This window comes from Diadema antillarum, unplaced genomic scaffold, assembly GCF_040938485.1.
Source record: "Diadema antillarum isolate AM-2024a unplaced genomic scaffold, OU_Dant_1.0 seq00000651_RagTag, whole genome shotgun sequence".
NCBI lineage: Eukaryota > Metazoa > Echinodermata > Echinoidea > Diadematoida > Diadematidae > Diadema > Diadema antillarum.
The window spans coordinates 795,369-816,843 of NW_027271564.1; the positions used below are offsets into that span (position 1 = coordinate 795,369).

Consider the following 21,475-nt stretch of genomic DNA (forward strand, 5'->3'; position numbering starts at 1 on the left):
AAGACTCTTCAAAGAGAAACTTTTGTAAGTTTTGTTCTCTTGAAAGAAAATTTGTCGACTATCACAACTAAACACATGGGGCATGAGGTTGCTCCTATCCTGTTTTGGTCAGTAAATTTCAAATTCACAATCAGCAAATAGGGTGAAATAATTTCTAAAGAAATGAACTATAGGCCCTATATATGGTTAAGTTATTTCATAAAGGACTGTCTACCAGTTGACCCCCAATGGTCTTTGCATGAAAGTGAATTTTAGAGAAGATAAATCAATTTGTTTGACAGGAGAGCTCCATATCAGGCTAACGAGGGACCAAGGGGTCACCTACCCTCCTCAAGTTCAATCAAAAGAACCATTGACCCCTGCCAGAGTTTGTTTAGAAAGATTTTGATTAAAATTGGGGAGGCGGAAGGAGGCGGAGGGGCGGGGGCATTTTTCAAACTCCATTTTCTGTCTTCCTCTGGCTACTTTGCTGTTCACCCATTGGCTGGTGTCTGAAAGGTACTGATGGAATTCCACCTCACCGAGCCAAACGAACGAAGCTCGAGGCTCTCGCACAGGTTGCACAAATGCAACGGGCAACCTGCTCTGTTGCTAATGTAAACAAGACGAAGCGTCCTGGTAGGTGGACGGTTGGATTTCAAAGAGTTTGTCGAGACGTTGCACTGGTCTGGTGGTAAAAAAGGAGACATAGGCCTACAGTGGTAGCATGCGAGGTGCAACAAAACATATTTTCCTCCATAACGCGATGCATTATTGGGCAGCAGGGCAAGTGTCCCAAACTTTTATCAAACAAGCATTAATTCATTTTACTTGCCAATTTTTGATAAGTTATTTTTTGGGGGAGGGGGTATAGTATCCTGATCAGCAATGTCCAAGGACGTCTACTTTCTTGTCAATGCTATTACTATCCACTGACTCAATGACACAGAAGAAATAGGAGCTGACATTGATACGTACTGTAGAAACAAAACTGTAAAAGCAGTCAGCCCTCAACATGTATCATTGCCCTTCTATTTACAGTACCACCCACTGTGTGTTTAATACCACACACATTTCACAAAATCAGCACTGATTTACATATTCCACTACATATATACGAAATGCAAGTCTTTTATAGGGCAAAATATTAGGCCTATCCATAGCCTGAAATCATGATTTCTCATCAAGTTCTCACACCAAAACATCATCATTCCACTACAAACTTGTTGTAACTTCTCTTTTTTTTTCTTTCAAAAAGACGCATCATGAACTTCCATCATGTACCTACTTGTAATTATGTTTGCAACTAAGCATACGAAATAAAACAAAAGAACATCGAGAAGAACATGATCACAATTCTGCGTTTTAGATGATCGCGAGTAAATCATCTTGCTTTACATGTCATATCAACGTACATGTATGCACTGTGTCACCAGGAACTTTGTATTTATAACGTATTTTCATCCCATCCTCGCTCCAAAAATAACTGATGTCATTACCATACATGTCATTAGAACAGAAATTTGAGCTGGTACATGTATTTCCCAATATTCTCTGCAATATCAACACCCTCAGCCTGGTCCTACTACATTGCTATCTTCCTGTCTTTCTTTTTATTTTTTACTGTAACACATGGAAGATTGCTAAAACAATGCCCCCATCGACAAGCAATTGTGAACCTATAATGAAGGATTCCTATGTGATAAAGTAGAGCTGCGGTGATGTCTATTTTCTTCTTTAAACCAGGATGAAACCAGGGAAAGATATAAAATCTTCCTAGTGTAGACAGGGGTTGGATGATGAAAGTTCCCAGATTCCAGAGTTTGCCGACTTTTGCAATAATATCCCCAACCATACGATACCCGGCCATCATCGTAAAAACACACGCCGAATTCCCAGAGCGCGGACCACTTGACAGGAAAAACATCGCTCACATTTTCAGAGTCTGGTGTTTCAGAGAATCAGTGAGTCATATACCCACGGTGTGATTGAGACAAAAGAAGAGTCGATTCTTTCACTTTTTTTATATCATCAATGTCAGAACAGCTTTTAATGACCTCGACACAGGAGTCTCCTATCTCAGGGTGTTGAAAAGTATAAAAGTGCGAGACAAATATTTGCACGATTTTGCATTTGAATGACATTCTCAAGATCAACATGGGAATAGACATACACACTTGTAACATCCCTATCATTACCGAATGAAATTTGTTTGTATCCCACACTGAATAGAAAGAGGCAGACACAATTTTGAAAAAAAGAGAAAAAAGGACATGAAAAGGAAAAGGAAAAAAAAAATCAAGCAAGATGGAAAGTACGACTCCACAACAGTATTGCAGAAATGATGGGATTATAGGCAGAGTATTCAAAAGAAGGAGACTCAGAAATAGACTGAATACAAAATGAGTAGAATCTATCTAAAGTTCTCTTCATGAAATAAGAATTCAGGAAAGAGAAAGAAGGAAGGACAATACAAAGAAGAAAACTGTATCAAAAGGTCACTCATGGTTCAGTAACAGGCCATTGTAATACTTAGCATCTCAAATGTAAAGAAAAGGTTTGCCTACAATGTACATGTCATGCGTATACCGAGTACAGCATTGATATTGGCCTAATTGGTTCTGCAGACTGACCTTTTACTGGACACGCTACATTATCTCCACAGGTTGTAGAAACAGCTGTTCATCTTTACAGATAAAGTATTCCATATTTTATGCAGCATAATGATGCCAAGAAAGAATACATCAAGAGAACAGAGATCTACATTTGTATACATCACATCAGTTTCAGTTTAAATGGTATCCAGGGATGAAGTAGAATACAATGTACAATTGTACTATTTCAGTACTGAAAGAAATTCTCATTAAAGGCATTTTTCACCATTTGCAGATGAAACAAAAACCTAGCTTTCGCGCTTGAAAATAGTTCTAATTTGTGAGTTAGGGATAGAAATCAGTATAATTGATGTAAAATATTGTTATAAGTACAAAATGTGAGCAATATAATGTTTCTAGACTAAACTGTCTACAGTCATGATTTAATAGTGGGAATGACTTGATCTCTTTACATTTTAGCCTTTATTGCAAAATTTTTATAAAAATGGTAGGATTTTTGTGATACAAGTGACCTACATTTGTACATTATACACATACTGTATAGCACATCAATTGTGACATAAATATTGATTTTTTTTTTTTAAATCACTGTTCCTATTACACACAGGACCTCTCTTTCGGCACATGATACACACGGGCAAATGACTTCTTCTGTCCAATCCAAGATTGCCATGCAAAATCTAAATCTGCAGAATCTCACAAGTTGGGAATTTGATAGGTTGACAAAACTGGTCACCAAATAATTTGCACAAAGTGCATGAAAAGTGGAAACTTACATGCGATTTCATATTATAACACTTCCCATAAAACTTCTCAAACTTCCACAATTTGTAGTATTTCAGCAACAGACTAGTGAATGGCCCCTCATGATGACATGTGGTATAGCAATCACTGGTCTGCACATTTGAATAAATTGGTTTACAAATGATGCATCAACTAGGGTGACAGAGTAACACAACAGTCCAATTTGCAAGAAGAGCTGTTCATAAGAAGGTGCTGACAAATCCAAAGCTCTTTGAGATACTTCTGAGGTTTTGGCACAGGCTGCAATGTGTGTGTTTTCCATCACAATCAAGGGGCAGTTTACAGTTCAAAACCCAGGGGAAATTTGCATGTCAAAAACGACAGGTGATGCCAAAATGGACAAGTTTTCATCAGACTAGTGTCTGCTTTATTGTACAAAGAGCATTATACACTAGGGCTGCACATGATGGGGAGAACAGAAATGTATTGATCATAGATTTCTGCGAGTAGCTACTTGCAGAATGATTGGTTACAACTTCACAAAATGTGAAAGCATGAAAACGTGAAATAAACAAGAAAAAGACATAAAAAGAGTGCCATTTAGATAGAACAAAGATTAACAGATCTATGCTATTGCAGTGCCCTAATAAAAAAATAATGTCATATTTCATGCCACAGTTTCAATTTGCTACATATTGCCAATATGTCATGAAGGAATTTAAACATTCCACTATAAAGAATGTATTTAACACTGTTTGTGCAAGGAGGACACATATCTTGTTTTAAACACATGGCTGAAATGTAAGCAACAAAACACAGTGCAACTGATTGTACCCACAAGTTTGCAACCTGGCTCTTTAAAATATGTCAGATTTTCCCTTAAATGTGTACATTAGCAAATTTCAATCATTCTACTGTATGATGAAGCACATCACACGCACACTCTAACTGCTACAAAAAACAATATCCTACTTTTGTGTGTGTCATAACTTCCGATGTAATAATGAAGACATGGGTCTGAGATGACTAGACTAGCACTTCTTGGAAAGAGACTGGTAGAAACGAACTTGGCACTCTTGTTTGCACAGGAGAGAGTTCACACTGGCTAGGCAAATTAGACCGCATCGTAGGGGGTCGCAAATGACTACTACCAGGATAATTCACACCAAATGTGTTTGATTCCCGTCCGATACAAAATGCATGATTTATAGAAATGGATATAATGTACTGTATACTGCTCATACTGCTTTGCAGAATGTAGAGAATAAAAAATTTGTAAATGAATATTGTATTTTTTTTTCTCATATTGTATGTTCTTCTCTGCAGTAGGGTTTAAAAACTAAAATACCACACTGTAGTTTGTTTTCTCCATTCCATTTGATGTTTTGAGTGTATTTGCCATGTATGACAGTAAGTTATTGCTGTAGGCCTACATGTACACTTCTTTGCTTAAACTGTCAAGAACTTTCCCTTTCAAAAGAACTGTAGGGCCTACATGTTTTTTTATCTGAAGCTGGAGAAAATTGTGGTCAAGACTGCTCAGGTCTGCTCTACAAACAATTTGCAAAATGAGAGTAAATCCCTTTAACTTGCCAAAATTGAAATTTGCCCGCTTGATGCCACGAAAATCCCCAAATAGTGCAGAGTTTGAGAGAAACCCAGCATGGGATGACATCTTTCACAGACTATTGTTACAATCTGCACTCCCCCTACCCCCTCCACCAATACAACTATCTAGATAAAGACCACTCATCTTTAACGGCGGATTAATGCGGATTTTACATTCAAACTAAGCAGCTGGGCGTCTTATGCTATCCTTGCTCCAAGACTCAACAATTTCTTCAACAATGTAAAATGTGTAGGCCCTATGTCAAGATATGTGAGAGCAGGGAGGTGAGAACACCTCCCTGGTGAGAGAGAGAAATCACACGTCACTGTACAGGACATTCTGTGTGCAATGTACAGGTGCAGTGTGTACACACATTTCATTGTCTCTAAACCAACCATTATCTTTCTTCTAAGTTCTAGGGTGCAGAGATTTTCCTCTTCTTTGTAGAATTGTACATTTGTAGCTCTGGATGCCAGATGCTCTAGACAAGGTATTTGTTTTGTGTTGTTGGTTTTTTCTCTCCTTGCAGATCTACACATTCAACAAGAGAGCATCAACTGGTCAAAGAAATGAAGCATCAACTGGTCAAAGAAATGATGCTAAGGGAGGGAATTTAAAAATGACAGGACACAGCCTGGAAGGAAGGCTAGAACAAGACATCAGACAGTTGGCAAGACACATGATGGGCATGCTTTTGTTCCTTCTTTCTTTTTTATCCCTTTGTTTTCCTTGGTGCTGTACTTTTTTCTTTGTCTATCTCTCTCTCTCTTCAAGCATCATTTGTCTGCATCACTCTTTATCTAAGAAGTACTGTGATTTAACGGTCCATATCAGATTCAAAATTCTTTTCTCGCCAGAGAAAGTCGGAATGGTGCCATTTTACAAGATTTAGCAACAAGTAGGCTCCTACAAAGAGATTGGTTTTCTAGTGTTCAAAGCATCTTATAAGATTTCATAAAGTCAAAATTTTCGAAGATCTATCAAAAAAAAAAGGTTGGAACATCTTTTCCCAGACTGACACTGTAAGATAGTTAATTTTCTTCTTTTCATTTGATGACACTGTGTTAAAGCTGCTAAAATCAAAATGGCAAGAGTACAACCATTGTAGCCAATGTCCTATTTGTAAAGTAACACTGTCCAGCAACTGGTTAAGTATATTATGCTGATGAAAATATCAAAAATGTAAAGAACATTGATAAAAGATGACTGTAGATGTTCATGATTAAACATAAATTTAAAGATATACAATAGGTTCACCACAAGTGTCTATATTTTCACTGCATCTCCAGAGACTCTGCTCATTTCATTTCTAGCCTGTTTCAAAGAAGTGTATCCATGGAAAAAAAAAAGAATGCCCCTCCTTCACTACTTTCTTTGAAGTTCAGGTAAAGCTGATAAATCACAACTTGAATTCACAATCATGCTATTATGTACTCTGCCTTCCAACTCTCAAACTAATTTCCTGCACCCTGGGGACTTACAATGTTTGCCAAGACTGAAGAGTACAAAAAACAACCCTAGAAAAATCAATGACAGTAACAGTGCAGACTTCCCTAATCAGCTGAAATCATATTTTATGGGGGATTTTTTTTTTCACCGCTCAAAGGGAAAACTGAGAATATTTGATGAAGTCAACCCTTGTCCTTCACTATTTGACCCAAAATCCTGACCGGAGTTGCTTGTAGGTGTACAGTTCACAGATTATACGTCTAATTCTCACTTTGAAGAGCAAAATGCTTGAAAATTAGAGCAAACCTCTACTAATCCACCTCCTTTAACCCTGCATTGCCACTTCTGAAATAAAAAAAAAAAAACTACAGTCAAACTCGGATACCTCGAATTCGTCGGGACTGAAGAAAATGGTTCGACGTACGCGAATTTCGAGGTACGCGTACGTCGAATTTTCTTCGACTTATCCGATGTTTATCGATGTTCGACGTTTATCGATGTTCAACATGGGTGTCTGTTATAGTGCCTACTGATTGTTTGCATGCTTGTCAATTTGAATTGAATCAACTTTTATATGAATGAATTGAGTGAAAATCGGAAATGAAATCAAAATTTCAGAAATAAAGATTTTGGTGGCCCGATCGCGCCACCAAAAAAAAAAAAAAAAAAGTCGGATGTTTGCTTTTACTTTTGAAAATGAACAGCGGTAACAATCGGCTACGTAAGATGCTAAAATAAATGTCAGAGTTTTGCGTTTAATTGTGGAAATGAATGACGGTAATATTTGACTCGGTATGATACTAAAATAAATGTCGGATGTTTGCTCATACTTTTGGAAATGAATAACGATAAGACTCAGCTCCGTATGGTGCTAAAACTAATGTTAGATATTTGATTTTGCGTTCGGAAATGAATAAGGATAACATTCGGCTCCGGAAGACGCTGAAATAAATGTCGAATTTTTGCTATGACGTTCGGAAATGAAAAACAATAACATTCAACTCCGTACGATGGTTAAATAAATGTCGGATGTTTCCTTATACTTTCGAAAGTAAATAGCAATAGCATTCGGCTCCGGAAGATGCTAAAATGGATGTCAGATGATCGTTTTATGTTCGGAAGAAAATAGCAGTAATATTCTGCTCCATCATGTCCATATGATGCTAAAATAACTGTCTGATCTTCGCTTTTAAATTTCGAAATGAATAACAGTAACATTCAGCTGCGTTTAATAGTAAAATCAATGTTTGATGTTTGCTTTGACGTTCGGAAAAGAGTAACAATAATATTCAACTCCTGACAATGATGAAATAAATGCTGGATGTTTGCTTTTATGTTCGAAAGTAAATTGCAATAACATTTAGCTCCGGAAGATGCTAAAATAAATGTCGAATGTTTGCTTTGATGTTCTGAAGTGAATAACAATAATATTCAACTCCGTACGCTGATAAAATAAATGCCGGATGTGTGCTTTTACGTTCGAAAGTAAATGTCAATAGCATTCAGCTCCGGAAGATGCTAAAATACATGTCGAATGATTGCTTTTACGTTTGACATGTTTGGAAGTGAACAGCAGTAACATTCTGCCCCATACGATGATAAAAAAATATTGGATATTTGCTACGGTACATTTCAAAATAAATATCAGTAACATTCAGCTATACGTTTCATGGTCCAAAATGTCTGATGTCTGCCTTGACGTTCAAAAATGAAAAAAAAAAACAGTAACATTCGGCTCCGTGCGATGATAAAATAATTGTCAGATGATTCATTTCACTTTCGGAAGTGGACAGCAGTAACATTCGGCTCCGTTCGATGATGAAATAAGTCGGATGTTTGAAATGAATAACGGTAATATTCTGCTCCGTACGATGCAAAAATAAATAACAGATTGTTGCTTTAACAATTGGAAATGATTAATGGTATTAATCCGCTCAGTTAGATGCTAAAACAAATAGCGGATGTTTGCTTTCACATTTGGAAATGGATTAGGATAGTATTCAGCTCCGTAAGATTCTAAAATGAATATCGGTTGTTTGCTTTTACATTTAGAAATGAATAACGGTAACTTTCGGCTTTTTACAATGCTAAACAAATGTCGGATGCTAACAAATGTCAGCAAATGCTCCCATTTTCTCATTTCAAACGTAAGTTTTGACCTCCTCATTATATGGGCATCAACTTTTATAATAATATCTACGCCTATTTGTCAAATCTTTAAACACAGAGTAAGATGTTTGAATTTTCTATTCATTTGTTTTAGACATGGACATCTGTATCACTTCAATAATGCTTAATATTAATTTGTCTATGTTTAGTAGGACCGATTTAGTTTTTCTGTTTTTCCTGATTTTTTTTTTTTTTTTGTCACCAGATTTTACTTTCGACCACCAGAAAATCAAAATCAATGATATTGGTGGCCCGATAAAAGTTAGTGCGGAGCCCTGTGTATTCTATTCTATATTGTGATTGGCCTATACTTCCAGATTTTCATAATCGCACTGCTGGAAAAAAAAGTTTCAGTGCTTGCGTTTTCGGGGAAGTAAACTTCGTGAAAGGCAAAAAAAAAATAGTTTAAAAAAGGCACTACGAGAGAGATTGATGTTTTGACAGTGGAGCGTGATTAATGGCAAAGATGTAACTGTCAACGTAAGCAGGTGCGCCCCGACGGTTTAACGAAGAGAAATCTACGCGCACGGTATGACTGTCTTGATCAAAAATCAAAACACAGTGGTTAAAGAAAAGCAAATGATAGGGTAGCGCGTAGTTCTATCGTAAAGCACTCCATTGGCACGGGTGCTATGTGCATACCATGCACGTGTGTTGGTGGATGTTGGGGATTTTCCTTGTCAGCTGTGTATCGAGTATTTCTTCTTGGGCGCGCGATTGTTCTGGTCTCAGAATATTTACAATCGAGTGTGAAAACATTTGTGACATGTCTTCGCTGTCCACGCGCGCTTAATCGCAGATGCTGAGTGATGTTTACAATTTCGATTCGAGCAACATGCTGGGAAAAACAATAAGTTAATTAAGATCGGGACATTAGATTTCCCTTCGAGGTAACCGAACTTCGAGTTATCTTTTTCGAGCTACGCGAATTTTAATACACGGAAACTCCATAGGAACAATCGGGACTTTCATTTTGCCCCCGAGGTAAGTGATATTCGGCTTATCCGACGTCGAGGTATCCGAGTTTGACTGTATGTACATTGTACATGTTTTGGGCAAACTACTTGTTTACAATACTTTCCATACTTTACTGTCAATGTTCATTCCATGCATCTTTTTTATCATGAAAAGAATACAAATGTTTCTGCTGCATAAATCAAATGGATTTCTGCAAACTTTTCCGCTATCATGATACAGAAAGTTAATACAATTCAGCGGGTTTTGAATAAACTTTGGGAAATAAAATTTGGGAAACTTCATACGGCAATGTCAGAAACATTCACAGCATGACATTGTTGCGCAATGGAGCTGATGGCCTTTTTTGCAGCATGAAACTCATCGAATTGCCACTGGCATTCAATGCTTTGTGTACATTAAAAAAAACAAAAAAACATCCATACAAGTTAATTCCACCTAATTTGAGCATCTTGGCTCCTCACGAGATTCATAAAAGCTTCATGAACGTAAAAATGTCTGGTTTTTCGGTATTTTTTTACTTCCAAAATTCCACTGATGATTACCAAATCATTCTTTCATCATTTGTTCTGTCACCATTCTTTTATTATCATCGAATGGGGTAAAATCTGAAACCTGTATACATGTACATACTTCTAGCAATCAAGAAAGTGACTCATATTCTGTTATCCTGAATGATGGATAGATATGGAGACGACAAAATTATCAATATATCAAGATTGAAACATCATTTCTACAACCCAAAAAAAAAAAAAAGATTGCCCATCACTGGACATACAAGAAGTAGTCATGGACTTTCCAACTCCACTATCGAAAAGAAAGTACAAAGAAGTTTGAGCGCGAAAGCAAGTGCGGCGAAGTGAAGAAGCCACAACCCACACAACAAAACAATGCAAGGGAAGGAAAATGGAACGGGACTACAGCAAAACCTGTGAGACACACTTGAGAGATGTTTCTTTCACAAAGAAATAACACAACACCAGTGAGAATACCTGTTTAAATAGGTTTTTACAATAGCCAGGACAAAAAGGACTACAGCGACTCAATGGCTGAATTTAATTAAACTTGAGTAGCCGCTGGCCGCAACGGACAACAAAAATCTTGCGTAAGACTCCAGGGAACCCTGAGATTTTTTGCTACAGTGACGTTGAGCAGCAAAAAACCATGACAAAAGGAGGATTACATACAGTGGATGCGTGTGAAAGGACACTCTTTGTGTTCCAAAAGGCCTTACAACTGCTGAGGAGATCACTCGAGTGTCTTCCCGTCCATCGAAGACCCCAGCATAGGTTGACAGGAGGCAAGGGAAGCTCTCTGGTGGAGGGATATCGAAAGTCTGGTGCGGTGCTTCTTCTTCACGGAGCTTGGCAGGCTTTGCCTCCATTGTCCAGCTAGATGACTGCTAAGCAGCACTGATACCTTACATTGAGGGATTTCTTTCCAGTAATTATCGATATATGACTGGCTACATTTCTAGGTTTGCCTTTAAGCCGACTCAAATGCACCAAGTGACTAGTATTCTGACGTAGTTTCTGAATGTCTTGTCTTCAGACATATAAAAAAAAACGAAAAAATTTGCTTCATCTTTGAGCAATACAGTTTTCTTTTAAAACTGCATAACAATGTATCTAATGAAAAATCAATATTTTTACACAGGCCTACATGTACAGTCAACTCCAATTCAAAGCAAATTTCAAAGCAAAGTACAAACTGTGTGTACTGAGTCAGTAAATATCCTATTTTATCTCTCATCTCCTCTTCACCAAACTGTCCAAAAGAAGTAGTATGACTCTGTCAGTGTCAATATGACTCAATATTCTAAGTACATTTTAAGCCCCAACACTTGCATTAGTAGAATGACAGCAGCATTAATCTAAATTCAATCAACAGTTTGATCAGAATGATTGATTTCAAGGGCTATTGATACGCGTAAAAGACTACCTCCATGGCACACAAATCTTTGTGGATGACTCAACACACATAGTTTTTCACAACACTTTCCATCCAACCCCACAGCTTGGATGGCGCCATCTTGCTAGGAACTTGCTTTGGGGGCGTACCATGTTCGATCGCTGCACTCTATCTTTTTTTGATCTAGCCGCAGCGAATCCTAATATTCAGTCATCGCCAGTGGCAACGATGCAGCATAAAACATCATGTTGGTAAAAGGTACTATTAAAGAGAGAGTGTAGCTTTATTCAGGGGCATGCAGCAGGAGTCATTGCTCGCCCCTCCCCCCCCCCCCCCCACCCCCCCCCCAAGGTTTTCAGTGTGAGTGTTTTATATGGGACAAAACATTCCCTGTGTATGTGTGTGTGTGTGTGTGTGTGTGTGTGTGTTTGTATCTAAGTGTGGTTTTGAATTTAACTTCAATGATTACCATAACTTTAAATAAAGAAACTTGAGAAAATGTCAAACGTCCATATCAAGAAATATGAAGGGTGTATCTGTTCTCCCGACCCCCCCCCCCCCAAAAAAAAAAAAAACACACACACACATTTCTGGCATACAACATACACCCTTGATTGAACTGCATTTAAATGCGTGTACACAGTGTACATTGTGTGGTAATCATTGCCACAAGCTGGCACAAATGTCTACCCATCTCTCCCGGGGTTGCAATCAGCTCAATGCATCATGCAGCAGACTTAAAGGACTTCCATTGTAAGATACTTGTGATAGCATTTTTTACATACCATTCTTAATCACATCCCCATCATTTCATCAAGGGATTTTTATAATAGTCAAGAGGCCGTTGTTATCAACAGCATGAACATTCAGGAATGACTTGTGAAAGGCCAACACATCTGCTAAATTATCACTTTTTGTTTCATTTTTTTCTCATCTGTATAGTTCAGTCTACTGTGCATTTGACAGAACCACATGACCTTAAAACTATGGATGTATTTAATAAAATGTCTGTATTACCACTTTATTTCCCACCTATCTTTCTCTTTTCTCTTTGTATCCTACATGTAAATAGACTTCCTTCATGATGTTGTACATATCAGAACTAAATGTACTACAAGACTCTGCAGCAGCCTTTTATTACAACTCATTGTTACCAACAGTTTCTCTAACCAATGAAAGCTAACCTTAAAACAGCATTGCAGATATTCTCAGGCAGGGTATGAAAAGTCATATTTTGATGGGCAAACAGTATTTCTACTCTTGCTACAGTTAAACAACCTTATGTACAGTGTGTAGTATTACATCTTGGAAAAAAAAACAGTATGTTCCATGAAACCTGAGTATTTTTGAACAACAGTACAAACTGTAAACAAAACAAAACAAAAACAGTTGGCATCTTTGAATCTATTGATGAAATATCCAATAGTTTACTTCTCACTTCTCAGACAATGGCAACCAAAAGCAGGGTATTCAGAACAAGTGTGATCTACTTGCCCGGGCCAAATGGACTGTTGGGTAAACAGAACAGACACATTTGACAAACAAGCAAGTTACCATATAGGCCTATACCACATGTATAGACAGAAAGATCTGTCTGTCTGGAGGAGTCTTTTATTGTTTTTTTTTTTGACATTATCGCTTTCCTCCGTAGACATATAAGGAGGGGATTTTGTGAAGCCTGATGCAGTCTCTGCGGAACATATCCCGATGACAAGATACAGACCGATTTTTCAGTCAACCACTTGTCTCACTAGCCCCCCCCCCCCCCCCCAAAAAAAAAGCAAGCTTTGGTTGCTCCAGCCATTCCTAGTCCGCAAATTAGAAAGTATGACCAGACCACAGGGTTTGTATTGTAACACCCTGCAATGGCAATGGTCATGTTTATTGATTCAATCCATGTCCACTGCAATTAATACATCATGACATGGGTGCATGCATCATAGATTTACAACAAGCCAACAACTCATAGTCTACATTGTCATGCTAGTCTAAAAATCTACAGTGTGGTCAGGTCTGGTAATGTCAACTTAGAAGTACATGAAGATGTCCATCATCTTTTTGTGCTATTATGGAAATATATCTTTGAACATTGAGTAAGACAATACTGCTGGTTCACTTGCTGCACAATTAATTAGGGGTGACAGTCACCTGTATCTCATATTTAGGATATAGACAGAAATATATGCATGGAAGAATGTAATTGTAAACTACATTGTAGAGTGTGCACTATAACTCTATCATCAGTGTCATTTGCCACATTTATGCATCAAGTGGGTAGTAGTGTCAGATCGTTTTCTACATGATGACGATGATTACCCTCCATTATTAGTAATCCCCGACTGCCATCATCACATCTACTCTAGGATCTAGATGGAAGATTCAGGACAGTAGTTAGATGGCTATCAGAAGCCTGATAATAGCAGAAATTGTTTCTTTCTTACACTTCCCACTCAATCCCAGTATCATAAATGAGTTACAAGGAATACAGTGGAGCGCTGGCTTCCACAAAAGTTCATGTCTGTAACTCGTGTATCAAAATCTTGATGAATTGAAATGATCAAATAATACAGACGAGACGCAGATATCACACAGACGGAGATAAAACGAGGTAGACATCTAGAATATTTTTGTATTTTTTGCATGTCATTTCGCATTTGCAACACCGCAGCATACCCCAGCTGCTGCTAGCCTACTACATAAATTACACTTGAACAAATGATAATGTTGTAACTGTACATTCAAAATCGAGTTGTTTTGTCAAACAAAAACCGTATGCGCTGCGTTGCTGAGCACGCAGTGCAGTGCAGCAGAGGATGTGAGCGAAACGAGATTGTTTATGAACGAGCAGCCGTAACTTACCCGTTGGGTCCTGCGTACAGACGGGCACAGCAGCACACGAGAACAGTGCTAATATCACGAAAAAGCTAGCCATCACAGGTGGGAACAGTTCATTCAGATCATTGCACCTCTTCGCATTTTTCCTTATCTCCTTGAACGTTGAAATTGCGTAGGTCAGCGATGCATACTTTGGGCAAAAACAGTCATGTAAGGCATGGCTTTAAAGACGACTTCGGGATTTAGCGACGCCTCCTACTTTGCACTCTCTCATTCAATAGGGATGATGTACGTTGATGCAGAGCGAGCGTGCTCGCATGGATGTCGCCGTAGCCGATCGATGTGTAGCATCAGCCCGGCGTATCGCCCAAGCAAAAGATTCTGACCAATGGTGAGGGCTCTAACGCAGCTTCGCAAGAATTCAGCCAATCAGAATCTCGCTTTCATCTATTACATAACAGTCTGCCGGCCTATTTCACTTTCCAGTTGTCCCTTGCTTTATTGGAGCTCAATTGAAAGGCTAGACGATAACGATTTTCGGTTACTCCATTTTCGCCTTGTCTTTTGTTGACTAACAGTTAGAACCAAAGGAAAAGCCGTCAACCGTTACTGATGGTTGAGGATTTAACGCAGTCTGATCACCAAATCACGCTAGAGATAATTCCCTTTTTCTCTTTTCTCCTCTTGCTTCCGGGGACTAAGGGAACAGAAGTGTCCCTAGACAATTTCAAGTGCAAAAACATGGATGTTGGTCCAAATACGTACTGTAATGTCGTATTTTCAATTATATCAATATTGTAATCGCTGTACAGGAAAAAATCGTTTCACTGGTCAGCAGACGGATCAATATTTGTTGTTATTTGAAAACGTAACAGAAATTATTTACATTAGTTTCACTAAGAACAGCGCTACAAAAAGCGACATAATAAAAATGAGGTGTAGAGTCTCAACGTTGTTGAAACCTTTTAAAAAAATGTTATTTGTTCTCGTGAGTGAGTTTGTTAATTCCCTTTTTGAAAGTCGTCTTTTCATTTCACACAGCCAATCTGCAAGATTTTTTTCAGTGGGGAATTTTCTATAAGGCTGAATTTGTTATTGTGTACAAATTTATAGCTTTTGAAATGAATTTAGTTTCCAAAAACAATTTTAGAGCTGTAAAATTCCATGATTCCAAAGATAACAAAACAGGACGGCCAACTAAGGAGTTGCAGTTGAATCATGCACCATTAATGATATCTCGATTGTTCGTTTTGTCATACTGTTTTTGCGCTTTTTTTTTCTTTTGCCTTACATCCTCTGTTTATTTGTTTACTCATCGACTGCTCTCAGATTTCTCACATAATATAAAGAATAATATTATTCCTTTTTCCTTTTGTCTTCAATGTTCATTGCCTTAGGGTTTGTTCGTGAGTCTGTGGCTACATTTTGTGGTTTTATGAAAGAAGAGAGAGAGAGAGAGAAGGATGGCGCGTCCTTGATTTGTGTTGTTAGACAGTGCGATGTGTCGTTTGGCTAGTTTCATCCTTCCATGGCAGTCCTTTTTGTAGTTTGTGACATTCATGATTATTGTCGTCGATCGAACCACAACTGTTGTTTGCAATCGTGTCCTTCGGTCAAAGGATTCGATTAGGACTGATAGGGATCATTGGTGGATCACGGGACATGGAAAACAAAGCACTGCAGTATTGATGGACTTATAAAATGACTCTTCCCTTATTCACGTTAGTCTGTCCATTTGATTTAGTTTCTTGTTTCCTCCAACAACAATGCCAGTAATATGATCTACTTTGTTTTGACTTTATCAGACTTTTATCTAAAGAATGCTTTCGACTGAATGAAGGAAGTTTATAAATATTTAGGTCTAAAAGAGAGTGTTAGCATTGTTTATCATTTACAGGCCCTACTTAAATCTGAAAACATCAATGAAAAAATGAAACTACATTTTTATTGTTTCTATATGTAGACACAGATGAAGTCGGTGTATTTCGTTGACCCAAGTTTATAGTCTTGTTGCTAAATTTGTTCGCGCAGTATTCTTGATTTAGTGTTATCTCAAACATGATAATGCCATACTTATACCTCTGTAAAAGTATACTCACTTACAATGAGAATAATGATTTAAAACTATGTTGGTATAGAATGAAATATTATTTGTTTGATGAACCCCAGTATTTAAGAAGATTCTGCTTTATGAGAAATAGCAATTATTTTGTTGATTTAGGAAATTTCCTAAAGGCCTATTGGCCTACTTATTTTATTTTTTTTTTTGGGGGGGGGGAAGAAGCTCATCGCATGACTTGCTAAAAAAATAATGGTTCTTGTTGTTGTTGTTGTTGTTGTTGTGCTGTTGTTGTTGTTGTTGTTTGTTTTTTTTTTAGATATTTCGCCTTATTAAGTCTGTTTTACTTCTTTTCCTATCTCTCTTTTGCTGAAAGTTTTCCAGGTCCGACTTAGAATATCTGCAAGAAATACAAAATAATCCTCCTTTTTTATGACAGGGGCCATGAATATCATCTCCTTCCTTTCTCCCTGCCGAAATCTTTTAGACACCTATCAGGTAAAATTTACATAATGACTACAAACATTTTATTAGAAAGTTAATTACATAATGTTACTGCTTGAAATTATCAAGATACACACTTCGTGATGCGTCTGCTATCATGTTGGCATTAAAGAAGCGAAAATAATAACATTTTTCTGACCTCATCATGCATGGAACATTCAGCGTCTGTTTGTTTGTCATTCTATCTGTTAAGTAGTTTGTTACCGAGCTTTTTTTTTTTCTATGAGTTAGCTCGTAGTTGAATACCAAGCAATATTGGCATCATCATCATTGTTGACATCATGATTATCATCATCTTCGTCGCCGTGGTCGTGGTCGTTGTGGGCATCATCCTCACTGCGAGAGGCTTCACACTCACAGGACATTGGACGAGATTTTTACTTTAACATTATGGATGTAGAAAATTTTGCTAGGTAGGTATACTGATGCAATAACATCTTGCAAAATGACAGGTATTATAATCTTTATTTTTTACCAATATTCCATTTTAAGGAGACAACATTATACTTTCATTGCATGTCTTTACCATTGCCATTACAATGATGGTTTAGAAGAAATGATGAAGATAATCATAATCATAATCATAACCATTATCATCACATTCATTATGATTGTCAGTAAGATCTTCACCACAATCATGTATTATAACCATATAAAGTGCCATCCTTTATTGTATAACTCTGTGTGCCACTATCATCAAACCGTTTAAAAAAAAGTGATATTAGACTTAAAGCATAACATAATTGTCTTCGAAGATGCTAAGTTAATGCTTGTTCGAAAACAAAAACAAAAAACAAACACGTGAAAGAATGGCACGGCAGCAAGTAGGCTTACTTGTCAAAGAAACAACATTTTCTTGGATAGTTATTGCTTAGTTTGTAGATGATTATTTTCTTTTTATCATCATTGTTCTTTTAACTATGACAACATATCTTTGTTGTGTTTTAAAAAAGGAAATATGAACCTTCTAAAAATAATTTTCCCAAACAATACTGACATCAAATCTGCCCATAATAAATCTTAAATGAATCAAACAGTACATTGTTATGAAATAAAGTCTCTACGAGGGAGCTCATAATGAAAACCTATCACCCGTCTCGGCCGCTGCACAGCAGACTCAAACCACCCTGCATTCTGCCGCTTAATTGCTTATGTCATCACATGACAATATTTCAACCAAAAAAATATCTTCTTTTTTTTTTTGAAGGGGAGATGTGAGTTAAAAACAATAACTGTCGGTAGTTTTTTTCTGACAAGAAGACGTTATAACCGTTGCAAGAACCTGACCATTCCATTATATCCGACAACAGCTAACCTGTTATTACTAAATAAGCAAATTAAAAAAATAAAGAACATAAATTCAGAGAAACTATACAGGTTTTGCTGCTGGGAAACAAAAGCAAGGGTAAAGCAAATAAAAATAAACTAGGTAAACCGCAACAAATCCAAACAACCGAAGGGGATTTATGTTTTTCCCTGTCTGTAGCTGGCGCTGTTTACTGTAGTTTTGTTGTTGTAGTTTTATGAGCCTGTATAAAACTTTACGTTCTCTCTAGCTGTAACATCCCGGCCGGCGTACGCTAATTTCAGTCTTCATAAGCTGTGTATCACTGTATGTATGATATATCATTAGGTATATTAAAACAAGATGCGTCAAGTTATTGTTCATGTTTTACCTCACTATTGGCTATTCGCCATATTTTTTTCTTCTACGTACTGAACAGTTATAACCCTGAAAATTAAATCATAATGATAATTTATTGTCCACGCGCCTGCTCAGTGTGAGGAGAGTAAGATGAAATCGGGTAAAATCAGAGTGGTACCATACAATAATTATTGTAAATACAATTTTCCTACCAGGAATCTGTCGCATCAATTCACGCCCTTTGATTACAATAAACACACATGATGACTGTGTGTCGTTGAAACTTTCCTCATTTCAGAATCTGCTCAAGTTTGGGACAACTGCTCTTTTTCTGAATGATTCTGATGGAACTGTCCTCGTCAAAAGTGTCATCACATAGAAAGAATTTCAAAGATTCGAAAAGCACCCTTCATGATCTAGTGTTTGGATTGTAACTGACGCTGGTTTTAGTAGGAGTTACGCAGAACAGACTTCCAGCCTTTATCGTAATTTCCGTTCAACTTTAGAATAATCATTCGATGGAAATGATACATTCTAGACAAATTCATAAAGGGTGAAAGAGGAGCGAGTAGCTGATTTAACACTTTACGGAGCTATAAATTTGAACACATCTTAAAGGGATCGTATAGTTTTGGTTGAGACCTAATTTCAGGTTTCTAATATTTTTGGTGAGATAATGAGAAACCTCTTATGAAATATGAAAGAGCATGTAATTCTATGAGGAATTTAACGTTTATTTGATGAAAATTGGTTTTGAAATGGCTGAGATATCCAAAAAAGAGCGATTCTAATAAAGTGTGGGACCCACACTTTATTACGATCGCTTTGTTTTACTTTGTTTTTGGATGTTTCAGTCATTCCAAACCCGATTTTCATCAAATAAACTTTGAATTCCTCTTAAAATGGTATGCTCTGTACTAATATCATAAGTGTTTTCTTGGTATCTCGCAAAAAGTTAAAAGCCCAATTCTCATCTCCACCAATACTGTACATCCCTTTAATCATAATATCATAGACAGTTTCAAATTTCGTGGTTCATTACATCGATTTGGCTTTTTTTTTTCTTCTTCTTCTTCTTCTTTTTGTTATTTTTCGTTGAAGAGGGAATCGGTGTACCCTTTCGTCTGGTTACTCGTCAGAAATCCGCCAGTGGCCCTTCAGCAGACTGAGTAAACAGCGAAGACGTCTAGTCGAAATTAGGAAAAGCGCCATCTACGTTTAAAACATTATAATGTATTACCACGACAGGCTGTTGCATGAAAAGTCGTTTGCCGTGTTGTTCCTCGAAATTCGGTCATTCTTTATGAACACCCATTCATACTTATTTCATTCATCGAGTCACTTGTTTCTTTTCAAGAAACACACGACATAATATGTGCAATATGAATGTCATACTAATAATCAGAGAGTTTTTGATCCCCTTTCTTTTTAAAATATTGATTACTACTGAGTAGGCCTGAAATCTGTTGTGTTTTGTTTTAATAGCTTCATGACATTAGAAAAGCACCTGGAATTATCATTATTTGATATCAACTTAAATACAACTGTAATTGATATATTGTCAATAGTATTACATTACCTGGTTTTTGCTCTGATGAGATGGTTTAAAGGGATCGTATAGTTTTGGTTGAGACTTAACTTCAGTTTTTATCATTTTTTGGTGAGATAGTGAAAAATCTCCTATGAAATATGAAAGAGCATGTAATTCCATGAGGATTTCAACTTTTATCTGATGAAAATTTATTTTGAAATGGCTGAGATATCCAACACAGAGTGATCCTAATAAAGTGTGGGACCCACATTTTATCATGATCGTTTTGTTTTACTTTGTTTTTGGATGTTTCAGCTATTCCAAACCAGATTTTCATCAAATAAACTTTGAATTCCTCTTAAAATGATATGCTCTGTACTATTTCATAAGTGTTTTCTTGGCATCTCGAAAAAAAAAAGTTAAAGCCCAATTTTTATCTCCACCAATACTGTACCATCCCTTTAATGAGCCATCTTTATAATCTTGAAAAATTTTGTGTCTCTATAACTTGTTTTGTAACATTGTTTGGATTTTCTTCTGCACGGATATGCCTGCCTATGGGCAAGAAATAACCTAGGTATACAGTTATGTTCATGTGTGTTTAAGATCCATGAAGAAATTTAATTACATTATATACATGTATAAAACAAAAGTGTACATCTCTGTCTCCATGTCATGTGGTGCCTGTTCTGTTTTTACTCCACTCATTAATCCTTTTGCACCTATTTCATTAAAATTTAATGTCAACATAAAGTAATAGGCCCTACTTAGGCTACAGTAGCCTTAACTGAAGGAAGCACACTACAGTTATTTGATTTTAAATATTGTTTTTAATTGAAGAGTTTGTTCGCAAAAACCGATAAGTCCATATTTGCCAAATGGAGATATTTGCAATTAAAGGTCAAGAAAAATAAAGAGAATTATAAGGAATTTTTTGCTTCTTTTGACCATAACTTCAAAAATGTACCTTTATATGTAGTGACCAATATATCATTTAAAAGGTATTATTTTCTACTTTATGATGGAGACCGTACTTCAAAATCTTCAAAACTGGACTTATCGGTTTTCGCAAACAAACTCTTCAATTACACACAGACGTCCTCACACACATTCAAGCAAATCACACACATACACACCATCCAGCTACAAGCTATTCTGGTGCTACAGGGTTCAAGAAAACCCTACCACAGAGTTGGGCTTCACTCTGACACGTCACAGTCCATACCTCATCCACTTTGATCTCTTGACTCATAATTTCTACCATACTTATCTACAAACAATAACAAGCTTTAGATCTGTAATGTGAATGCTAATGGACATTTACACCATGTTCAAGCGGCCACAGCAGTCACGTTTCAGACCACTGTGGACAAAACAGGATGGACGTGAGACAATGCAATTATGTTACAGGATGGGCAAATGTAACAGGCCGTAATTGCTGTGGATGCTG

At 37.0% G+C, this 21,475-nt stretch overlaps 1 protein-coding gene across 1 annotated transcript in view; it reads right to left on the reverse strand.

Annotated features, from left to right (window-relative positions):
- Nucleotides 1-14,528, reverse strand: part of LOC139736517 (uncharacterized) — a 90,602-nt gene extending 76,074 nt beyond the window's left edge. The window contains exon 1 of the mRNA XM_071647267.1: nt 14,311-14,528. Within this exon, the coding sequence (XP_071503368.1) occupies nt 14,311-14,383 (73 nt within the window). The 5' untranslated portion in view covers nt 14,384-14,528. The remainder of the gene's footprint in view (nt 1-14,310) is intronic.
- Nucleotides 14,529-21,475: the final 6,947 nt, after the last annotated feature.